The 18,396-nt window shown below is 39.1% G+C and overlaps 1 protein-coding gene across 1 annotated transcript in view; it reads right to left on the reverse strand.

The window, feature by feature from the left end:
• SMCHD1 (structural maintenance of chromosomes flexible hinge domain containing 1) overlaps positions 1-18,396 on the reverse strand; it is a gene marked incomplete at both ends in the record, with an annotated part of 136,390 nt that overhangs the window by 18,030 nt on the left and 99,964 nt on the right. Inside the window, 7 exons of the mRNA XM_080714285.1 lie at positions 343-465; positions 1,438-1,523; positions 3,379-3,498; positions 3,638-3,764; positions 8,835-8,987; positions 10,617-10,748; positions 12,640-12,727. Of these exons, the coding sequence (XP_080570411.1) occupies positions 343-465; positions 1,438-1,523; positions 3,379-3,498; positions 3,638-3,764; positions 8,835-8,987; positions 10,617-10,748; positions 12,640-12,727 (829 nt within the window). The remainder of the gene's footprint in view (positions 1-342; positions 466-1,437; positions 1,524-3,378; positions 3,499-3,637; positions 3,765-8,834; positions 8,988-10,616; positions 10,749-12,639; positions 12,728-18,396) is intronic.

Here is an 18,396-nt window from a genome sequence, read left to right on the forward strand (position 1 = left end):
AAAGATGTCTGATAATTTATCTTTTTCTGTTGTCTCTCAAGTTTCAGTCACCTATAAAACTCTTGGCTTCCAACACAGCTCTGTAACACGGCAGTATCTCTAAGTGAGTGAGTCTTGAACTGCGGAAGACCTGTTAACAATCTCTCAGTAATGACAACCATGGAGTTCACTTTTCAGCTCTGCCAAATCCGTAGCATGGTGGCGAGAGTAGGTCATTTATTGAAACAAATAAAAAATGAATACAAGAAAATACTCTAGAATGTCACTTTTAGACAACAGATTTTAAACAAAACAACATAATTTAACAAAATGGATTACTACTTGTAAGATTTACATACTAACCTTTCCCAAAACATCTCCGCTGCCTTTAGCATAGTTTGGAAGAGTACACGATCTTCTAGGTTTTTTCTTTAGTTCTTCCTGCTCTGATAGCTTTCTTTTCAAAAGTGCTTCAATGTATGGTATCTATAATTTATAAAGAAAAATGATCCACAAGGCCAATTACTCTTACACCAAGCAGCCAATAAGGACAACAGAGAAAAGTGAATGATTTGGAGAACTTGAGAACAGTCAGTGGGCATCACTGAAGAAATGGGTAAAACTACGGTTAATACAAAACTCCCAATGTGCTGAAATTGTGCGTGTGTGCGCGTGCGTGTGTGTGTGTGTGCGCGTGCGTGTGTGTGGCTAGGCAATTAATCTAGGCCTTGTACATGCCAGGGAAGTGCTCTATCACTGAGCTATACCCCTACACTGAAGACAGACAGCTTTTTATTTCTTCTTATATTTTTTCTTTTCTGTGGGGGGATTGAAGATGGGGTTTTAAACATTCCAAGTACTTATCTACCACTGAGCTACTCATTGATTTTTTTCTTTTTCTTTTTTTGTGGTACTGGGGATGGAACCCAGGGGCATTCTGTCTCTGAGCTATGTTCCCAGTCCTATTTTACTTGTAAACAGTGTCTCACTAAGTTGCCAAAGCTGGCCTCAAACTTGCAATCCTCTTTTCTCAGCCTCCCAAGTACTGGGATTCTAGGCATGTGCTACCACGCCTGGCTCAATGATTTTTATCTTAGTTAAGAAATACACTCTCTATACTACTTCTCTTTGAAACTGAGTTGCACATTTAAAAGAACCTAAATTTTAAGAAAACTCTATACTGCTTTTTGCTATTTGCCATCATGTTTATTAGTTATTGCTTAGCAAGCCTCTTAATACAGTACTTTGAGCGGTATGTTAACTACATTTATTGGTGTCATTGTATTAAAAATGCACTCTGCAATTTCTTGGTGAAGAGCATTCCGTCATTTAGTTGGCCTAGTCACTAGATTACAGTGCACACAGATCTTTGAACCCCAGACAAGAGTGCCCACAGCATTCCTAACAAAACAAAATGGCTTCATTTAGCAATCTTTAAAGTATACTTGGAAACTGTACCTGTTGTGCTGCAGAAATGTCAATGTTATGTGCTTTTAGTTCATTTCGTAATTGGGCCTCTTTTAATTTTGCCTCTTCAACTTGGCCTAAAATAAATAAATAAAATAAAAGTAAAAAAAAAAAAAAAAAAAAGAAGGAATTGAAAGTTAAATATTTTCTTTTTTTTTTTCTTTTTTTGTGGTACTGGGGATGGAATCTAGGGGCATTCTATCTCTGAGTGACACCCTCAACCCTAGTTTTTCTTTAGTTTGAAACAGGGTCTCACTGAGTTGCCGAGGGCCTCACTAAGTGGCCGAGGCTGGCCGTGAACCGTGATCCACTATCCTCCTATATGAGCCTCCCAAATAGTGGGACTCATGCGCCTTCATGCCTTTAATGCTTGGTGCTAAAATGAAAATTGACAGGTGATTATTTTTGTGTGTGGTACTGAGGATGGAACTCAAGACCATTTTACTTCTGAGCTATACCCCCTAGTCCTATCTTATTCTTTTGTTTTTATTTATTTATATTTTTGCGGGTCTGGGGATGGAACCCAGGGGCATTCCACCTCCAGGCTACACCCTCTGCCCTACTTTTTTTATTTGTTACTTTGAAACAGGGTGTCATTAAGTTGCGGAGGGCCTAAGTAGCTGAGGCTGGCCACGAACCACGATCCTCCTATCTCAGCCTCCCAAATGCTAGGATTACAAGTGTGCATCACCATGCCTAGATATTCTTTTATTTTGAAACAAGGTCTCACCAAGTTGCAGAGGGCCGCACTAAGTTTGCTGAGGCCAGTCTTTAACCTGCGATCCTCCTGTCTAAGCCTGACAGACGATTACTTTAGAAATTAAAATTTAAGCTCTAAATCTTAAAGTTCAATTCTAATAATGTAAAAATGAGAAACAAACTAATGCAGGTAAGAGAGATGTCATACTGCAAACTTAGTGATTTTGGATAAGTTATTTATTCTTAATCCACACGACTATAATTTATACATAATTGCACAAGGTTGTTCTCAAAACCAAGTAGAGTTTAAAAAAATTACTGCTATACAAATGATAGGTCATTATTTGATTTAGCTTTCACTATACTCTGTTTTTGATCTTATATAGATGTATAAAAGGGTGTACTTTGGGGCAGGCACTAAATATTGGCTAATTGATTGAAACTTTAACTATAAAACAAATTCAGAGTCAAAAGTAATAGAGCTGGGTGTGGTAGCACATGCCTGTAATCCAAGTACTTGAGGGACTGAGACAGGAGGATCGACAGGAGGACCGCAGGGTTAAGATCAGCTCAGCAATCTAGCGAGACACCATTTCAAAACAAAACAACAAAAAAAATAGGGCTGGAGAGGTGGCTCAGACACAGAATGCCTCTGGGGTCAATCCTCAGTAACACACATAGCAAAAATGCCTGATGAACAAAAAAGGGAAGAAAAATTAAGCCTTAATTGTACAAAAAATTATTTTAAAAATTGCAGCAAAAATTCTGACAACTGAGTGGAGGAGTTATAGATTCAGTATCAGTGTATGGGGCCCCATGTATACTGTCATGGTGCCCAAAATACAGATGGCTCACACCCAAACTAAAATGTAAATTATCACTTTCTCAAGGGTAAATGTCATCTAGTACCTTTTGCAAGAAGCTGGAGTATATATATATATAATGTAGATACAAACATTTACAGCATGTTAAAAGCCTTAAGATTTACAAAGATTCAGATTCTAAACAGAAAAATCTCATTTTTTTCAAATAAACTGTAATAATACAAATTTATCTACTTCATCTTAAAAATTCCTGAATAATGAACACCAATTTTCATCACTGCTCCTCCAAGCATTCTGCACCCCACCTGTGGCCCAAGAAGAACGACACCAGCCTGTCCGGCGGTCCCCACCGCCTGCCTCATCACCCCCAAAGCGCAGCCTTGATGCCGATGACCACAGGATGACTTACATTTAATCTCGTCAATCAGCTGTTTGCTGGCGTCAAATAAACTTCTGTACATGATAATAGACTTGGATAACTCGTCCTTTTCTTTTGTAAGCGCAGCCATTTGTTGCTGCTTCTTAACATCTAAGGAAAAAACAATTTAAACAATTTAAAAACTTCCACTTTTAAACATTATATCATAACACGATATTAATGGAAAGCAAAGCAAGGTTATCTAAGTATCACTAACAACAGGTTTCCAAACAATTTTCCTAGAACTTACCATTGTAAAACATAAATGGCAGGACGTATGGTTCTAATGTTCTTGATAAAGGTGGTAGACGAGGCTCAAAAACAATAAAATATTCAGTACTATCCCTTCCAGGACTATTTTCTGCCAGCACTAAATTCTGTATAAATAAAAAAGCAGTAAGGAAAAATCACACGTAAAAAGAAAAAAATGTCAGTGTTACATGTCTCATTATGCTGTTTTCAAATGAGCGGTAATTTTAAAGGCAAAAGGCAAATCCTTAAGATTTATTAAACCTTCACCACCCAAAACACGATATAAAACACTTACCTTTTGGGTACTGGTTTGAAAGCCAAATGATCTTATCAGTACAGCTTATGCAAAATTATGTGCAATGGAAAATTAAGTAAAAAACTATCAGTTCTCTCACACCAGATATAACAAATACCAAGTATATCTGGATCTGCAAAACTTCCTCGTTCTAACCTTTAGAAGTTGAAGCAGTATGAAATAGGTAATGGTGTGAAAGTTATAAAAACAACACAAAGAAATGCCCAAAGCCCAGTGCTGAGTTTAAGTTACAGCTGTTACCATGGAAGTAGACCCACTCGTCCCAGAAGACGCCACGAGAAGGCCTGAAAAGCTCTTGAGAGTGGTTTTTTGCAACTTTATCTTTCATAAACACACAAAAAACTTTAATATACTTTAGCTAAGACCAAAACCTATAACTAGCAAATGACACAAATAAAAACTTATTTATCACAAATGATTTTTTCATACTTCTACAGAAAAAATAGATATCATCATCTTCTATCAGGTTCTATCAATTTATCCTCTTACCAACTGTGCACGAAAATAAACAATTCCCCTGATGCTGGCCGACACTTGATATCAATCATGAATTTTCCCCCTAAATAAGGGGGATTAAAAACCAACTACTCGTCACTGTTTGAACCAGCCTCCCCATGGCACTGTGGCCTCGCTCCACAGCCACTGGCCGTGGAAACTTTTTCTTCAATTAACTGCTTGCTCATATTCTTTGTCTATTTACTTTTCTATGGAATTCTCTTTTTTAATTTTAATTTAATTTAATTTTTATTATTTTATTTTAATTTACTGACTTTTTTCTTTTTATGTGTGATTTTTCCTTACTGCTTTTTTATTTATACAAAGCATATAAAATTATTTATACAAAGCATATAAAAGTCTCCTATTATTATTATTATTTTTTTTTTTGTGGTACTGGGGTTCTTGGAAACCCTTCTACCTCCGGGCTACACTCCCAGGCCTACTTTTTAGCTTTTTATATTTTTATTTGGAAACAGGGTCTCCTAAGCCAGCGAGGCTGGCTTCAAACCTGTGCAATCCTCCTGTCTCCACCTCCCAAGTGCAGGGATTACAAGCGTGCGCCACCACGCCCGGCTTTTTTTTTTTTTTTTTACTAGTTTACAAGAAGCTTCTTAGGAAGTTTAAAAATACACTAAACACATTAGTCTCCTATTATGTATACACATACATATAGAGAAAGCAGTGTTCCTCCCCAATTTACTATCTTTAAGTTTTTCCTTCCTCTATTATAGTATTAGGTAAATGAACCTAGAGGAACCCATCACACAGTGTTGAAAACTGTCAACACATTCTCATTACCTCCTTCCTCCCTCCTCCTCTTCCTTATGGTGCTGGGGACTGAATCCCAGAATCCCAAGGGTGCTTTACTACTGAGCTAAATCCTCAGTGTATGTATGTATGTATGTATGTATGTATGTATGTATTTTGTGGTACGGGGGATAGAACCCAGAGGCTTTCTACTGTCAGGCTATCATATACCCAGACTTATTTTTTATTTGGAAACAGGTTGCCGAGAGCCTTACTAAGTTGCTGAGACTGGCTTTGAACCTGTGATCCTTCTGTCTCAGCCTCTCAATTACTGGGATTACAAGTATGTGCCACCACACTCAGCTTCCCAACCTTTTGTGTGTGTGTGCGGTACTGGGGATGGAACCCAGGGGCATTCTACCTCCAAGCTACACCCCAGTCCCTTTTTAAAAATTCTTTATTTTGAAACAGGGTCTCACTGAGTTGCAAAGGGCTTCCCTCACTAAGTAGCTGAGGCTGTCCGCAAACTGTGATCCTCCGGTCTCAGCCTCCCAAATGCTGGGATTTCAAGTGTGTGCCACCATGTCTGGCATTCTAAACCTTTTTAAAAATTAAAAAAGCCAGGCGTGGTGGCGCACGCTTGTAATCCCCGCGCTTGGGAGGCGGAGACAGGAGGATCGCGCAGGTTCGAAGCCAGCCGCGCGCGCTGGCTTAGGAGACCCTGTTTCCAAGTAAAAATGTAAAAATAGGTATGGGAGTGTAGCCCGGAGGTAGAAGGGCTTCCAGGAACCCCAGTACCACCCAAAAAAAAAAAAAAAAAATTTGTGTGTGTGTGTGTGGTACTGGGGATTTAACCCAGGGGCATTCTACCTCCAAGCTATACCCTCAGCCCTTTTAATTTTTTGTTTGAAACTGGGTCTTACTAGGTTTCTAAGAGTCTCACTACATTGCTGAGGCTGTCCTTGAACCTATGATCCTCCCGTCTAAGTCTCCCAATTACTGGAATTACAGGTGTGCACCACCATGCCTGGCTTAAAATTTTGAGACAGTGTAAGTTGCCAAGGCCTCTGGAGTAACTGGGATTGTACGCATGCCCCACCACATCTGACCACTTCTTTTAAGATGTTCTTGTGGCAAATAAAGTTTTAATGTAATTAAATGTAGTATTTTGTTTTGCTCATTTAAAGAAGCCTCTCCTCAGAATTTTTATAGCTTGTAATTACTTATTTATATATTTATTTATTGGTGGTACTAGGTATTGAACCTAGGTGCACTCTACCTACCTCCAGGTTATACATACAGCCCTTTTGGTTCAGAGACAAGGTCTTACTAGGTTGCTGAGTCTCACTACATTGCTAGGACTGTCCTTGAACCAGAGATCCTTCTAGCTCAGCCTCCCAAGTAGTGGACTTACAGGTGTGTGCCACCAAGTCTAGCAATCCTTGATAATCTTTTTAAAAGAGGAATATAGAATAACAGAAATGAAAAGTCCCAAGCTGGATTTAAGTATAGGTGAAGATATGGCAAATAGAAAATGGACAAATGCGTGCCAGAATGAAAATATGATACTTATATTTTTCAGAAATTTCCAGACCAAATAAGCAAGTTAGAGAATTGGAATCAAACTTACCAAACTGAAACTGTTATAAATTTAGATTATAACTTGAAACAAAGTGGTACATATTATTTTCAAGGAAATGTGGAACACTTAGAAATACTAGCTGTATACAGGGCCAGTATTTCCTAAACTTCCCTAAAAAAGCCATTTGCTGAGCTGGGGGTGAGTGGTAGATAATGAAGGCCCTGGGCTCAAACTCCAGAATACACACAAAAAGCTCATTTTGTTAAAAATCAGATGTAAGAGCCCTGCTATAGACAATAAATCATGATCCTTTATGCCCCAAATGAAACCCCCAAATACCTAAAACCAAACCAACAATCAAAACCACACATGCAACCCCCCCACCCCCGCAACATGTGGGAGCTAAATAAGATTTGAGAGTTTTGTTTACTCAGTGAGATATTAGGGACCTCTAGTGGTAAGCAGAAAGTTACATACATGCTCTGAAACTTAGATTTTGTATGTCAGCTGCTGGGAAATAGCTAAGTCATTGTCCTTACCTCAGAAACATACACAGCAGAGATAGCAATTTCTTTTCTTTTCTTTTCCTTCCTTCCTTCCCTTTCTTTCTTTTTTTCCTTTTTTGCGGTACTGGGGATGGAACCCAGGTCACTCTACTTCTGAGCTATACACGCAGCCCTATTTTTTATTCTTTATTTTGAAACCAGGTCTCACTGAGTTGCAAAGGGGCCTCACTAAGTAGCTGAGGTTGGTCACGAAACACCATCCTCCAGTCTCAGCCTCCCAAATGCTGGGATTACAGTGTGCACCACCACACCTGGCCTATTTTATTTATTTTTAATATTTTGGTGCTAGGGTTTGAACCCAGGGGCATCCTACCTATAAGCTCCGCCCCCAGCCCTATTTTTTTTTTTTTTTTGGGTGGTACTGGGGGTGAGACCCAGAGGCTTTCTACCTCCGGGCTATACTCCCAGACCTATTTTATATTTTATTTGGAAACAGGGTCTAAGTTGCTGAGAGCCTCACTCGGTAGCTGAGGCTGGCTTCAAACCTGTGCAATCCTCCTGTCTCAGCCTTCCAAGCGCAGGGATTACAAGCATGCGCCACCACGCCCAGCTAAACGCAGACATTTATGGAAAAACTCTAGACCTTTAAATGTTGTTAACATTTTAATTAATGAAAATACCGAACTGTGATTATCAGACCAACTGACGAGTCTTTAGGATTGATGCAACTAGAAGACTTCTAATTTGTAAGCCTAGGTTAGCAAAGCAATGTGATACTAATGATGGATTTAATAAAAGATGAACAGGCGTTGAGCAGGTGGCACACGCTTGTACTTGGGAGGCTGAGACAGGAGGATCACAGGTTGAAAAACAGCTCCAGCAATTTTAGCGAGACCCTCATCACCTTAGCGAGGCCTTGTTTCAAAAGAAACTATAAAAAGGCCTGGGGGTATACTTGGAGGCAGAACACCTCTGGGTTCAATCCTCAGTACCACTGCTAAATGGGGGAAAAAAAATGCAGTCCTATTTTATTAATGTTACCTTCTCAACATGTTTATAAAGTCGTATACACAAGGAGTGTAAGCATGATTACATCCCTGTTAGTAGTTATAAAGACTGGAAGAATATACATTAAATTGCTAATGTTGTTCTCTCTGAAAGGTGGCTAAAATGATTAATTTATGGATATTCTCACATGGTGTATCTTTGAAAATAGGCTGTTACTTATTTACATGAACTGTTTGTTTCTATCCACTTAACAGCAGCTTTACAATGACACACGAACAGTATACTGTCACTAAACTTAAATCACTAGAATCAGAGAAAGCTACGCCATCATAATGTAAGGAAAAGGTGGTCTTACTATGAGTAATGATTCTAGGTTCTTGGAGCAAAATCGCAAAAAAATATCTCAGCTGGCTTTCCAATTTAATGCATAAATAAAACATCTTTCATAGTTATACATATAAAAGAACAGGTATTTTCTTATGTTGGTTTAAAATATTCAGTGCAGAAATCTTATCTATCAAAAGACTTAAAAATTTACCGTGATTTCAGCCGAACCATTCAGAAAAGGAAATTCAAGTGTCTTAACTTTTCCCACAAAGAGTGGAGTATCAGTATCTTCCTCATTCAAACCTTTAATGGTAGCTACTACAGTGCCAGCCAAATTTATTCCAGTGTGATTGCTGTATTCATCCTTAAATTAAACAAGAGAACTGTTCAGAAGATGAGACCCAGAGAAAGGCATGTACAATCGAAGGCGTGTACTGAACCCCAGCGTCTGTCATTATCCTTCTTTATCCAAACACCGAGTTTAGTCCTCAGCTGCGTGTTCCACAGGCAGGAAATAGTTCTAGACACATAAAGCCAGATGCACCATCCTCTAATGCAACGGCTCCTAGCTTTCTAAAGTACAAGCACTTTCATTTAAAAGCCTACTTTCTTATGTACTTCTAGCACTTACTGTTGTGAAAAAGTCCTAAATAACAAAAAATAATTTTTTTGGTGGTACTGGGGATTGAACCCAGGGGCATTCTACCTCTGAGTTACACAGTCGGCCCTATTTTATTCTTTAATCTGAAACAGGGTCTCACTAAGCTGCAAAGAGCCTCACAAGTTGCTGAGGCTGGCTTCGAACCTGTGTGCTCCCCCTGTCTCTGCTTCCCAAGTCCTGGAGTTACAAGTGTGCGCCACCATGCCTTGCCGGCTGTTTTTTTTGGGTTTGGGACTGCACCCAGGGCCTTGTGCATGCGAGGCAGCTCCCCACCCCTCACTACTGTGCTTTACATGTGCTTTTTTTTTTTTTTTTTTTGGTGGTACTCAGAGGTATTTTACCTCTGAGCTACACCTGCAGCATCCCCCTTTTTATTCTTTATTTTGAAACAGGGTCTCACTAGGTTGCTGAGGCTGGCTGCAACCCTCCTGTCTCAGCCTACCAACTGCTGAGATTGCGGGCTACATGTGCGTCTTAATATTCTGGCAGTTGTTGTTGCTTACTCTTAGCAGCTGCAGCAGCACCCAACCCCGTTTCCTTCCTTAACTCATTTTGTCCCATTGTCCCAGATGTGGAATATCTATAAAAATATAAATACAGTATGCTACATACAGGAGAACATAAATGACTGTATTATGATAATTATAATGCCAACTTATTTTAATGCACCTGTGTTATGGAAATATTGCAGAATTGAAAATGTAGGACTTAATGGGTTAACTATGATCAGTATTCAGAGCAGATCACTTAAAAATACATAATTATCTATTTATCTCTTTCATAAACTAGACGCCGAGAAATCAATATGGCTCACACACATTCAGAACACATATGTGAAATGAAGGAAACATTTGCCTAATGAAATGAAGGTTAGATTTATACAGTAGAGAAGGTAGGTAGATCTCCCTATTTTGAGTCCAGTTTTAGTGTATTTGGATTTTTTTATTCACATTATATATTCTATGTTCATATTCAGAGATGTTTAAAAATCCTTAAATTTGTCTACACAAGTCTTCCCTTTAACTTAAACTGAGTAATATAATCCTATAATAAGCATTTTGCACCCAGATATCAGACAATTCCCTCTCCTTCTCTCTCTCTTTTTTGCAGTACTGGGGATGGAACCCAGGGGGGCACTCTACCTCCACGCTCCCCCCCAGCACTGTTTTTACTCTTTATTTGAAACAAGTTCTCACTAAGTTGCAGAGGGCCTCACTAAGTAGCTGAGGCTGGCAGCGCACCTGCGATCCTCCTGTCTCAGCCTTCCAAGTACCGAGATTACAAATATGTGCCACCAAACCCAGCTTCATCATTTTCAAAGAGAAAGATTACCGTGAGATTGAGACGTAAATCTTTAACCAAAGTCCTGCTGGCAACTGAACGAACATTAGAAACAGCTGGAGTTGATGGCTGAATTTCAGGAACCAATTTCACAGGTTGATTAGGCAGAACATCAATTATAACCTATAAAACAAAAGGCATTCTAATTAAACTACATTAATGTTTAATTCTTTTTTTGGCAGGTGGTTGAACTGAGGATAGAACCTAGGGGTGTTTCCTATCTGAGCTATACCCCCCCATCCCTTTCTATTTTTTGCTTTAAAACAGGATTTCAATTTTCTGAGGGTCTGAGTTGCTGAGGCTAGTCTTGAACCTGTGATCCTCTGTCCCTCTGCCTCCTACGTACAGGGATTACAGATGTGCCCCACCATGCTTAACTAACTTAGTAGAAAGAGAATAATAATGGCATACACTAAATTACATAAAATGTTATCTTCTGAAATTTATTTCCATTAACTTTTTTTTTTTTTTTTTTTGCAATACTGGTGATGGAACCCAGGGGGAATTCTACCTTTAAGCTATACCCCCAGCCCTGTTTTTTATTCCTTATTTTGAAACTGGATCTCACTAAGTTGTGGAGAATCTCACAAAGTTGCTGAGGCTGGCTGCGAACCTGTAATCTTCCTTTCTCAGTCTCCCGAGTACTGGGATTGCAAGTGTGTATCACCATGCTGGGCTATTTCTATTAATTTCTTAAGAGCAGTTTACTTTCAGAATTCAGAATAAAAAGCATATCTGATTAATTTTTGGACATAATAAGCATCCAATGGCACACTTAGGAGCACTTAAAAAGATAATTTTAGGAAAATTTAATACACTGAAAAATGAGATGATGTTAGAACTACCTTGAACTTCTCTACTCAGAATACTAACTGAAATGTTAATAACTGCAAATTTCTCATATATAATTGATATTATCAACTTTACCATAAAATATACACTAAAATGCTTTACTGAGTTATAAAACACAGATGGAAAAGTAACTTCTATAGCAAGTTTAATAACTAAATATAATTTAAATATATTCTATTATAAATTTCCTAAAAAACTGAGTTCCAGCAGTATCCCCTTATGTAGCTTTGCAGGATGGTTTTAATTACCTGAAACCAACCATGGTTTGAAAATATACTAAATGGAAAAGTCCAGAAATAAATAGTGTGTGTGCGTGTGTGTGTATGTGTGTGGTTAAGGGGAAATGGACCCAGGACCATTCTACCCCCAACTTACTCCCCCAGCCCTATTTTGTTTTTATTTTGAAAAAGAATCTTGCTATGCTGATGAAAGTCTCGCTACTAGTTGAGGCTGTCTTCGAACCTGCAATCCTCCTTTTTCTGCCTCCCAAATACTAGGATTACAGGCATGTGTCACCACACATAGCTCAACTCGTAATTTTTTTTTTTTGGGGGGGGGTACTGGGGATGGAACCCAGGGGCATTCTACCTCCTAGCTACACCCCCAGTCCTATTTTTCATTCTTTATTTTGAAACAGAGTCTCACTAAGTTGCAGAGGGCCTCACTAAGTAGTTGAGGCTGGCTGTAAACCTGGGATCCTCCTGTCTCAACCTCCCAAGTACTGGGTTTACAAGCGTGTGCCACCAAGCTCGGCTTCAATTCCTAAGTCTTAAATAACTTTTATTATAGTAAAATGCTATAATTGTTCTATTTTAATTAATTAATATTGTTAACCTCATATTGTATCTAGTTTATACGTTGAACTTTATCATAGAAATGTACATATAGAAAAAAACATGGTACATATAGTGACTTGCACAATCCATGGTTTCAGGCATCCAATAGGGTCTCGGTGTATGTCATGAATAGGGGGGCATTTATACTGTATAGTATAGTACAGTATAGTATGGTATGGTATGGTATATATTATGCTATTAGATTTACACTTCACATCCAATAATTCACTTTTAAACCAAATACTTAGTATTTATAAATAATACTTAGTATTTATAAATTAAGAAAATGCAGAACTAACTGTAGTATACAAAGAAAGTAAGCAAACCTGTTCACTGCTGAGAATATTTGCTTTATCCATCATAAAACAAAACTGGATACAGTATGTCCCCACTTTGACAGGAATTATTTTATCCCTAAATTAAAAAAAAAAAGATTACAGGCAAATTCTTAAATAACAGTGAAAACAATTCAAAGCATCAACATTTCTTTTTCTTCTATAAGTAAATGGATAAGAGAATTATTATTATTATATTCACTTTCATTCATTCAACAAATATTTCTGATATATTAAGCATAATTCTGGGTCCTTTTAGCCTACACATTATTTGATTACTTTTGAGTTCTTTTCTTTAACCTGCATATGCCAGAACAAAGACTCTGGATGTAGTAAAATCAAAATGGGAATATAAAGTTGAGAAAATAGAGCCGGGCGTGGTAGCGCAGGCTACTTGTCATCCCCGCGCTTGGGAGGCGGAGACAGGAGGATCGCGCAGGTTCGAAGCCAGCAGCGCTGGCTTAAGAGACCCTGTTTCAAAAAATGAAAAAAGTATAAAATAGGTCTTGGAGTGTACCCTGGAGGTAGAAGGGCTTCCAGGAACCCAGTACCACCAAAATACATAATACATACATACATACATACATACATACATACATACATACAGTTTAGAAAATAGCAAATACACAAAATATGAATTATATGAATACACAAAATATGAAAATATGTCAAGTGAATTTTGTCTCATTTCTACATTTTAAGCTTCTGATGGATGGTCTGGTTTGATATTTAAAAATTACAGGCCATTTTGCTGATCTTCTATATTGCTTTGCTTTCAATTCAGGTACTATTCTAAATATCTGATTTAATATACTCAAGTTATTGGCTGTGGTTTAATTTACTGATAGAAAGTCCCGTGAGGTACACTTACTAGCCTATTTTGGTCACAGTTTAACATAATGAAGATATGCATGACACTGTAATAAAAAGTAAATAACAGCTTCTTTCGAATGGCATATACTAATCTTCCTGATGTAAACAGCCATGTAAAATACTATTTATTTAAAGATACTCAGCCGGGCGTGGTGGCGCACATTTGTAATCCCAGCCTTTGGGAGGCTGAGACTGGAGGATCGCGGTTCACGGACAGCCTCAGCTACTTACTAAGGCCCTCTGCAACTCAGTGAGACCCTGTTTCAAAATAAAGAATAAAAAATAGGGCAGGAGGTGTAGCTCGGAGGTCAAATGCCTCTGAGTTCCATCCCCAGACCCGCAAAAATAAATAAATAAATAAATAAATAAATAAATAAACTCAACCAGCACTTGGGAGGCTGAGACAGGAGGATTGTGCAGGTTTGAAGCCAGCCTCAGCTACTTAGCGAGGCTCTCTGCAACTTAGTGAGACCCTGTTTCCAAATAAATATAAAATAGGTCTGGGAGTGTAGCCCGGGGGTAGAAAGCCCCTGGGTTCCATCCCAGTACAGCAAAACAAAACAAAATACTCAAGAGTTAACAGGGAAAAAAATTTAACAGTTTATAATAAAGTAGGATGGATCCTGGGAGATAATTCCAGGAATAGAGAGGCCTAAACTAGTAGGCAACTCAGCTTTGAATCATCTCAAGCTCTGACAACTGACAGAAGCCAATGAAAATACTCTCTGGAAAAAGACTTATTCTAGACATGCAATTATTCTTATTCATCATTATTGATGAATAAGTAATGATGACCATCATCATTACTGTTATTTATCATCATCATCATCATCATCATCATCATCATTATTATTATTATTATTATTATTTTGGTACTTGGGGTTGAACCCAGAGGCGCAGCATTCTACCCTGTAGGTATATACCCAACCACCCCCACCTTTCTTTGCAGTACTGAGGATGGAACCCAGGGGCATTCTACCTCTGAGCTATGCACCCAGCCCTATTTTTTATTCTTTATTTTGAAACAGAGGCCTCACTGAGTTGCAAAGGGCCTCACTTAAGTAGCGGAGGCGGGTTGCAAACCATGATTCGCCTGTCTCAGCCTCCCAAATGCTAGGATTACAAGCATCCACTACCATGCCCGGCTACCCACAGCCCTTTTTATTATTTATTTTTAAACAGGGTCTTTCTAATTTGCTGAGGCTGATCTCGAACCTCTATTCCCCCATCTCAGCTGCCCAAGTGCTGAGATAACAGGCATGCACCATCATGCCCAGCTTCCTACAAATATTAATAAATAAAAATGGTCCTGCAACAAAATAACCAATACATAAAGAAGCAACAGAACTAGATTGAAAAATCAATAGAACCAGAGAGAATGAAAAGTGATCTCAGGTTGATAAAAAGACAAGACTCAAATGTCAACAGAGAACTAGACCTTTAAAAAACAATACCAGCCAGGTGTGGTGGCACATGCTTGTAATCCCCGCGCTTGGGAGGCTGAGACAGGAGGATCGCACAGGTTCGAAGCCAGCCTCAGCTACTTAGTGAGGCTCTCAGCAACTTAGTGAGACCCTGTTTCCAAATAAAATTAAAATAGGTCTTGGAGTATAGCCCGGAAGTGGAAAGCCTCTGGGTTCTACCCCTAGTACCACACAACAAACAAACAAAAAACAACAAAAAAACAAAAACAAAAGCCAGGCATGGCTTTGTGTACTCAGATTGGACAGAGCATGATCTTACAACAAAATGTAAAAGTAAATACAAGAATTAAAAATATCAAACAGAGAGCTAAAAGATGGACTTAATAGCAAATTAAATGCTACTGAATAGAGAATTAGTTAACTGAAGATAGTTCAAAGAAAAGATCTAGAATGAGGAGAGGCAAAGAAATGGCAGCTATAGAAAAGAGGGTGAGACAGAGCACACTACTGAAGGAGTAACGCGCTTATGATCAAGCGTCCCAGGAGAAGAACGAGGCAGGGACAGGATGACCTGATGGAATCACGGCTGACACTTGCTCACAGCTGAAGACACACACAAAGTCCACAGAAAGCAAGCCAAGCACGGTACATGAAGTGAAGTCTAGAGGTACAGCAGAGTAAAACTGCTAAAACAGCCCGAGACAATCTAACGAGAAGGGCAAGCAATTGCTTTTCAAAAGAAAAACAAAGTCGGACAAGGTGGCACATGTCTAGAGTCCCAATGCTTGAAAAGGCCAGCCTCAGACACTTAGTAAGACCCTCAGCAACCCAGTAAGACTGTTTTAAAATAAAAAAATTTAAATGGGAGGAAGTATAGCCAGCAGATAGAATGTTCATGGGTCATCCCCCAGTTCAACCACAACCACACACACACATACACACACACACACACACACACACACACCACAAAACTGACAAGTAGCATCTCAGAATGGCAGGATAGAGAAGGGTGGCTTGAAAGAGCTGCAATAAACTGCCAACCAAGAATGCCACAGCCAGAGAAAACATTCAAGTTTAAAGTAAAAATAAGTAGATTGAGCAAATCACCAATGGAAATACTAAAGGAGTTTCTTCAGACAGAAAGTGACCCAAGATCAGCCGGGCGTGGTGGCGCACGCTTGTAATCCCTGCGCTTGGGAGGCTGAGACAGGAGGATGGCGCAGGTTCGAAGCCAGCCTCAGCTGCTTAATGAGGCTCTCGGTTACTTAGTGAGACCACGTTTCAAAAAAAAAAAAAAAAAAAAAATGGGTCTGGGAGTATAGCTGGGAGGTAGAAAGCCTCTGGGTTCCACCCCCAGTACCACCAAAAAAAAAAAAAAAAAGAAAGTGATCCAAGATCAAAATGCCGAGTTCACGATTAAGAGAAAGATAAAAAGCCGGGCGTGGTGGCACACACTTGTAATCCCCGAGCTTGGGAGGCAGAGACAGGAGGATGGCGCAGGTTCGAAGCCAGCCAGCCAGCTGTGCTGGCTTAGGAGACCCTGTTTCCAAATAAAAATATAAAAAACTAGGTCTGGGAGTGTAGCCCGGACATAGAAGGGTTTCCAGGAACCCCAGGACCACCAAAAAACCAAAAAAAGATGAGTGAGAGAGCAGGTTGATGAGCACGGATTGCACATCACAATGATGGCAATGCTGGCTGGACAGGCTTAACATGCAAAACAGAAGACATGTCAATTGAGACAGTCAAACTGGAGTTCTGTATACTGCTCAAAAAGGTGATAAATACAAATTATTACTAGACAGTAAAAAGACAGCCTTTGCCAGGCGTGGTGGCGCATGCTTGTTATCCCATACTTGGGAAGCCGAGACAGGAGGATCGTAATCTCGCAGCCAGCCGCAGCTACTTAGTGAGGCTCTCTACAATTTAAGCAATACCTTGTTTCAAAATAAATAAAAATAGGGATGGGGCGTGTCACTTGGAGGTAGAATACCTCTGGGTTCAATCCTCAGTTTCACCAAAAAAAAAAAAAAAAAAAAAAAAAAGACAAGCCCTTTTAACAAATGATGTTGGGAAAACTGGATACCCATATGTAGAAGAATGAAATTACACTCCAATCTCCCCTCCCACCCTATACAAGGGCCAACTCAGGATGGATCAGACTTAGAAATTAGACCAAACACTTTGCAATTACTAAAAGAAAACATAAGATCAAGTCTCTAAAATATAGGCACTGGCAGAGACTTCCTCAATAAAATCAAGAATCAATAAATGGGATGGCATCAAATTGGAAAGTTTCTGCTCAGCAAAGGAAACAATCAAGAAGCTGAAGAGAGTGACTACAGAATAGGAGTAAAACTTTGCCAGCTACTCCTCCTATAGATGACTAATGTCTAGAATATATAAAGAACTTAAAAAACTTAGCACTAACAAATCCTAAGAAAAATAAGCAACTGAACTGAATAGACACTTTGGAAAAAAAAAAAGAAATATAAATAGCTAATAAATTGATGAAAAAAACATCCAACATCTTAGCAATCAGGGAAATGCAAATCAAAACTACACTAAAGCTGGGTATGTTGGCAAATGTTTGTAATCCCAATACTTGGGAGTCTGAGACATGAGGATTGTAAGTTTGAGGCCAGCCTCAGAAACTTAGTGATATCCTCAGCAATTTGGTAAGATCTTGTTTCAAAATTAAAAAAATAAAATAGAACTAAGGTTATAGTTAGAGGTAAAATGCCACTGGGTTCAATCCCCAGTACCCCCTCCACACATTAAATCTACACCGAGATTCCATCTAACTTCAGTGAGAATGGCAATCATTAAGAATACAAACAATAATAAATGCTGGTGAGGATGTGGGAAATTGGTATCTTACAAACTGTTGATGGGATTCAAGTTAGCACAATCAATATAGAGATCGGTATGGAGGTTCTGCAAAAGACCAGGAATGGAATCACCATTTAACTCTAGATATACCAGTCCCCAGTATCTTCCCAAAAGAATTAAAGTCAGGTCACTATAGTGACACATGCATACCTATGTTTACAGCAGCCCAGTTCACAATACTAAAGTATGGACAAATTAGGTCCATCAACAGAGAGCGCAGATGTGGCTATGCAAACAATGGGATCTTACTCAGCCACAGAGAAGGACAAAGGTGCTTGGCTAGGCACGGTGGCACACTCTACGTAATGCCAGTACTCGGAAAGCTGAGACAGGAGGATCACAGGTTTGAGGGTAGCCTTAGCACCTCAGTGAGACCTTGCTTCAAAATAAAATGGGGGTGAGGTGTAGTTCAGAGACAGAATGGATTCACCCCAACAGGTGTGTCATTTCCAAGAAAATCAATGGAACTAGAGAATATTATGCTAAGTGAGATGATCCTGTCACAGAGACAAAGGTCGCATGTTTCATGAATTTGTTTCATGGCTGTGAGGGTTTCTAA

Source organism: Muscardinus avellanarius (assembly GCF_963383645.1).
Source record: "Muscardinus avellanarius genome assembly, chromosome: 17".
Lineage (NCBI taxonomy): Eukaryota > Metazoa > Chordata > Mammalia > Rodentia > Gliridae > Muscardinus > Muscardinus avellanarius.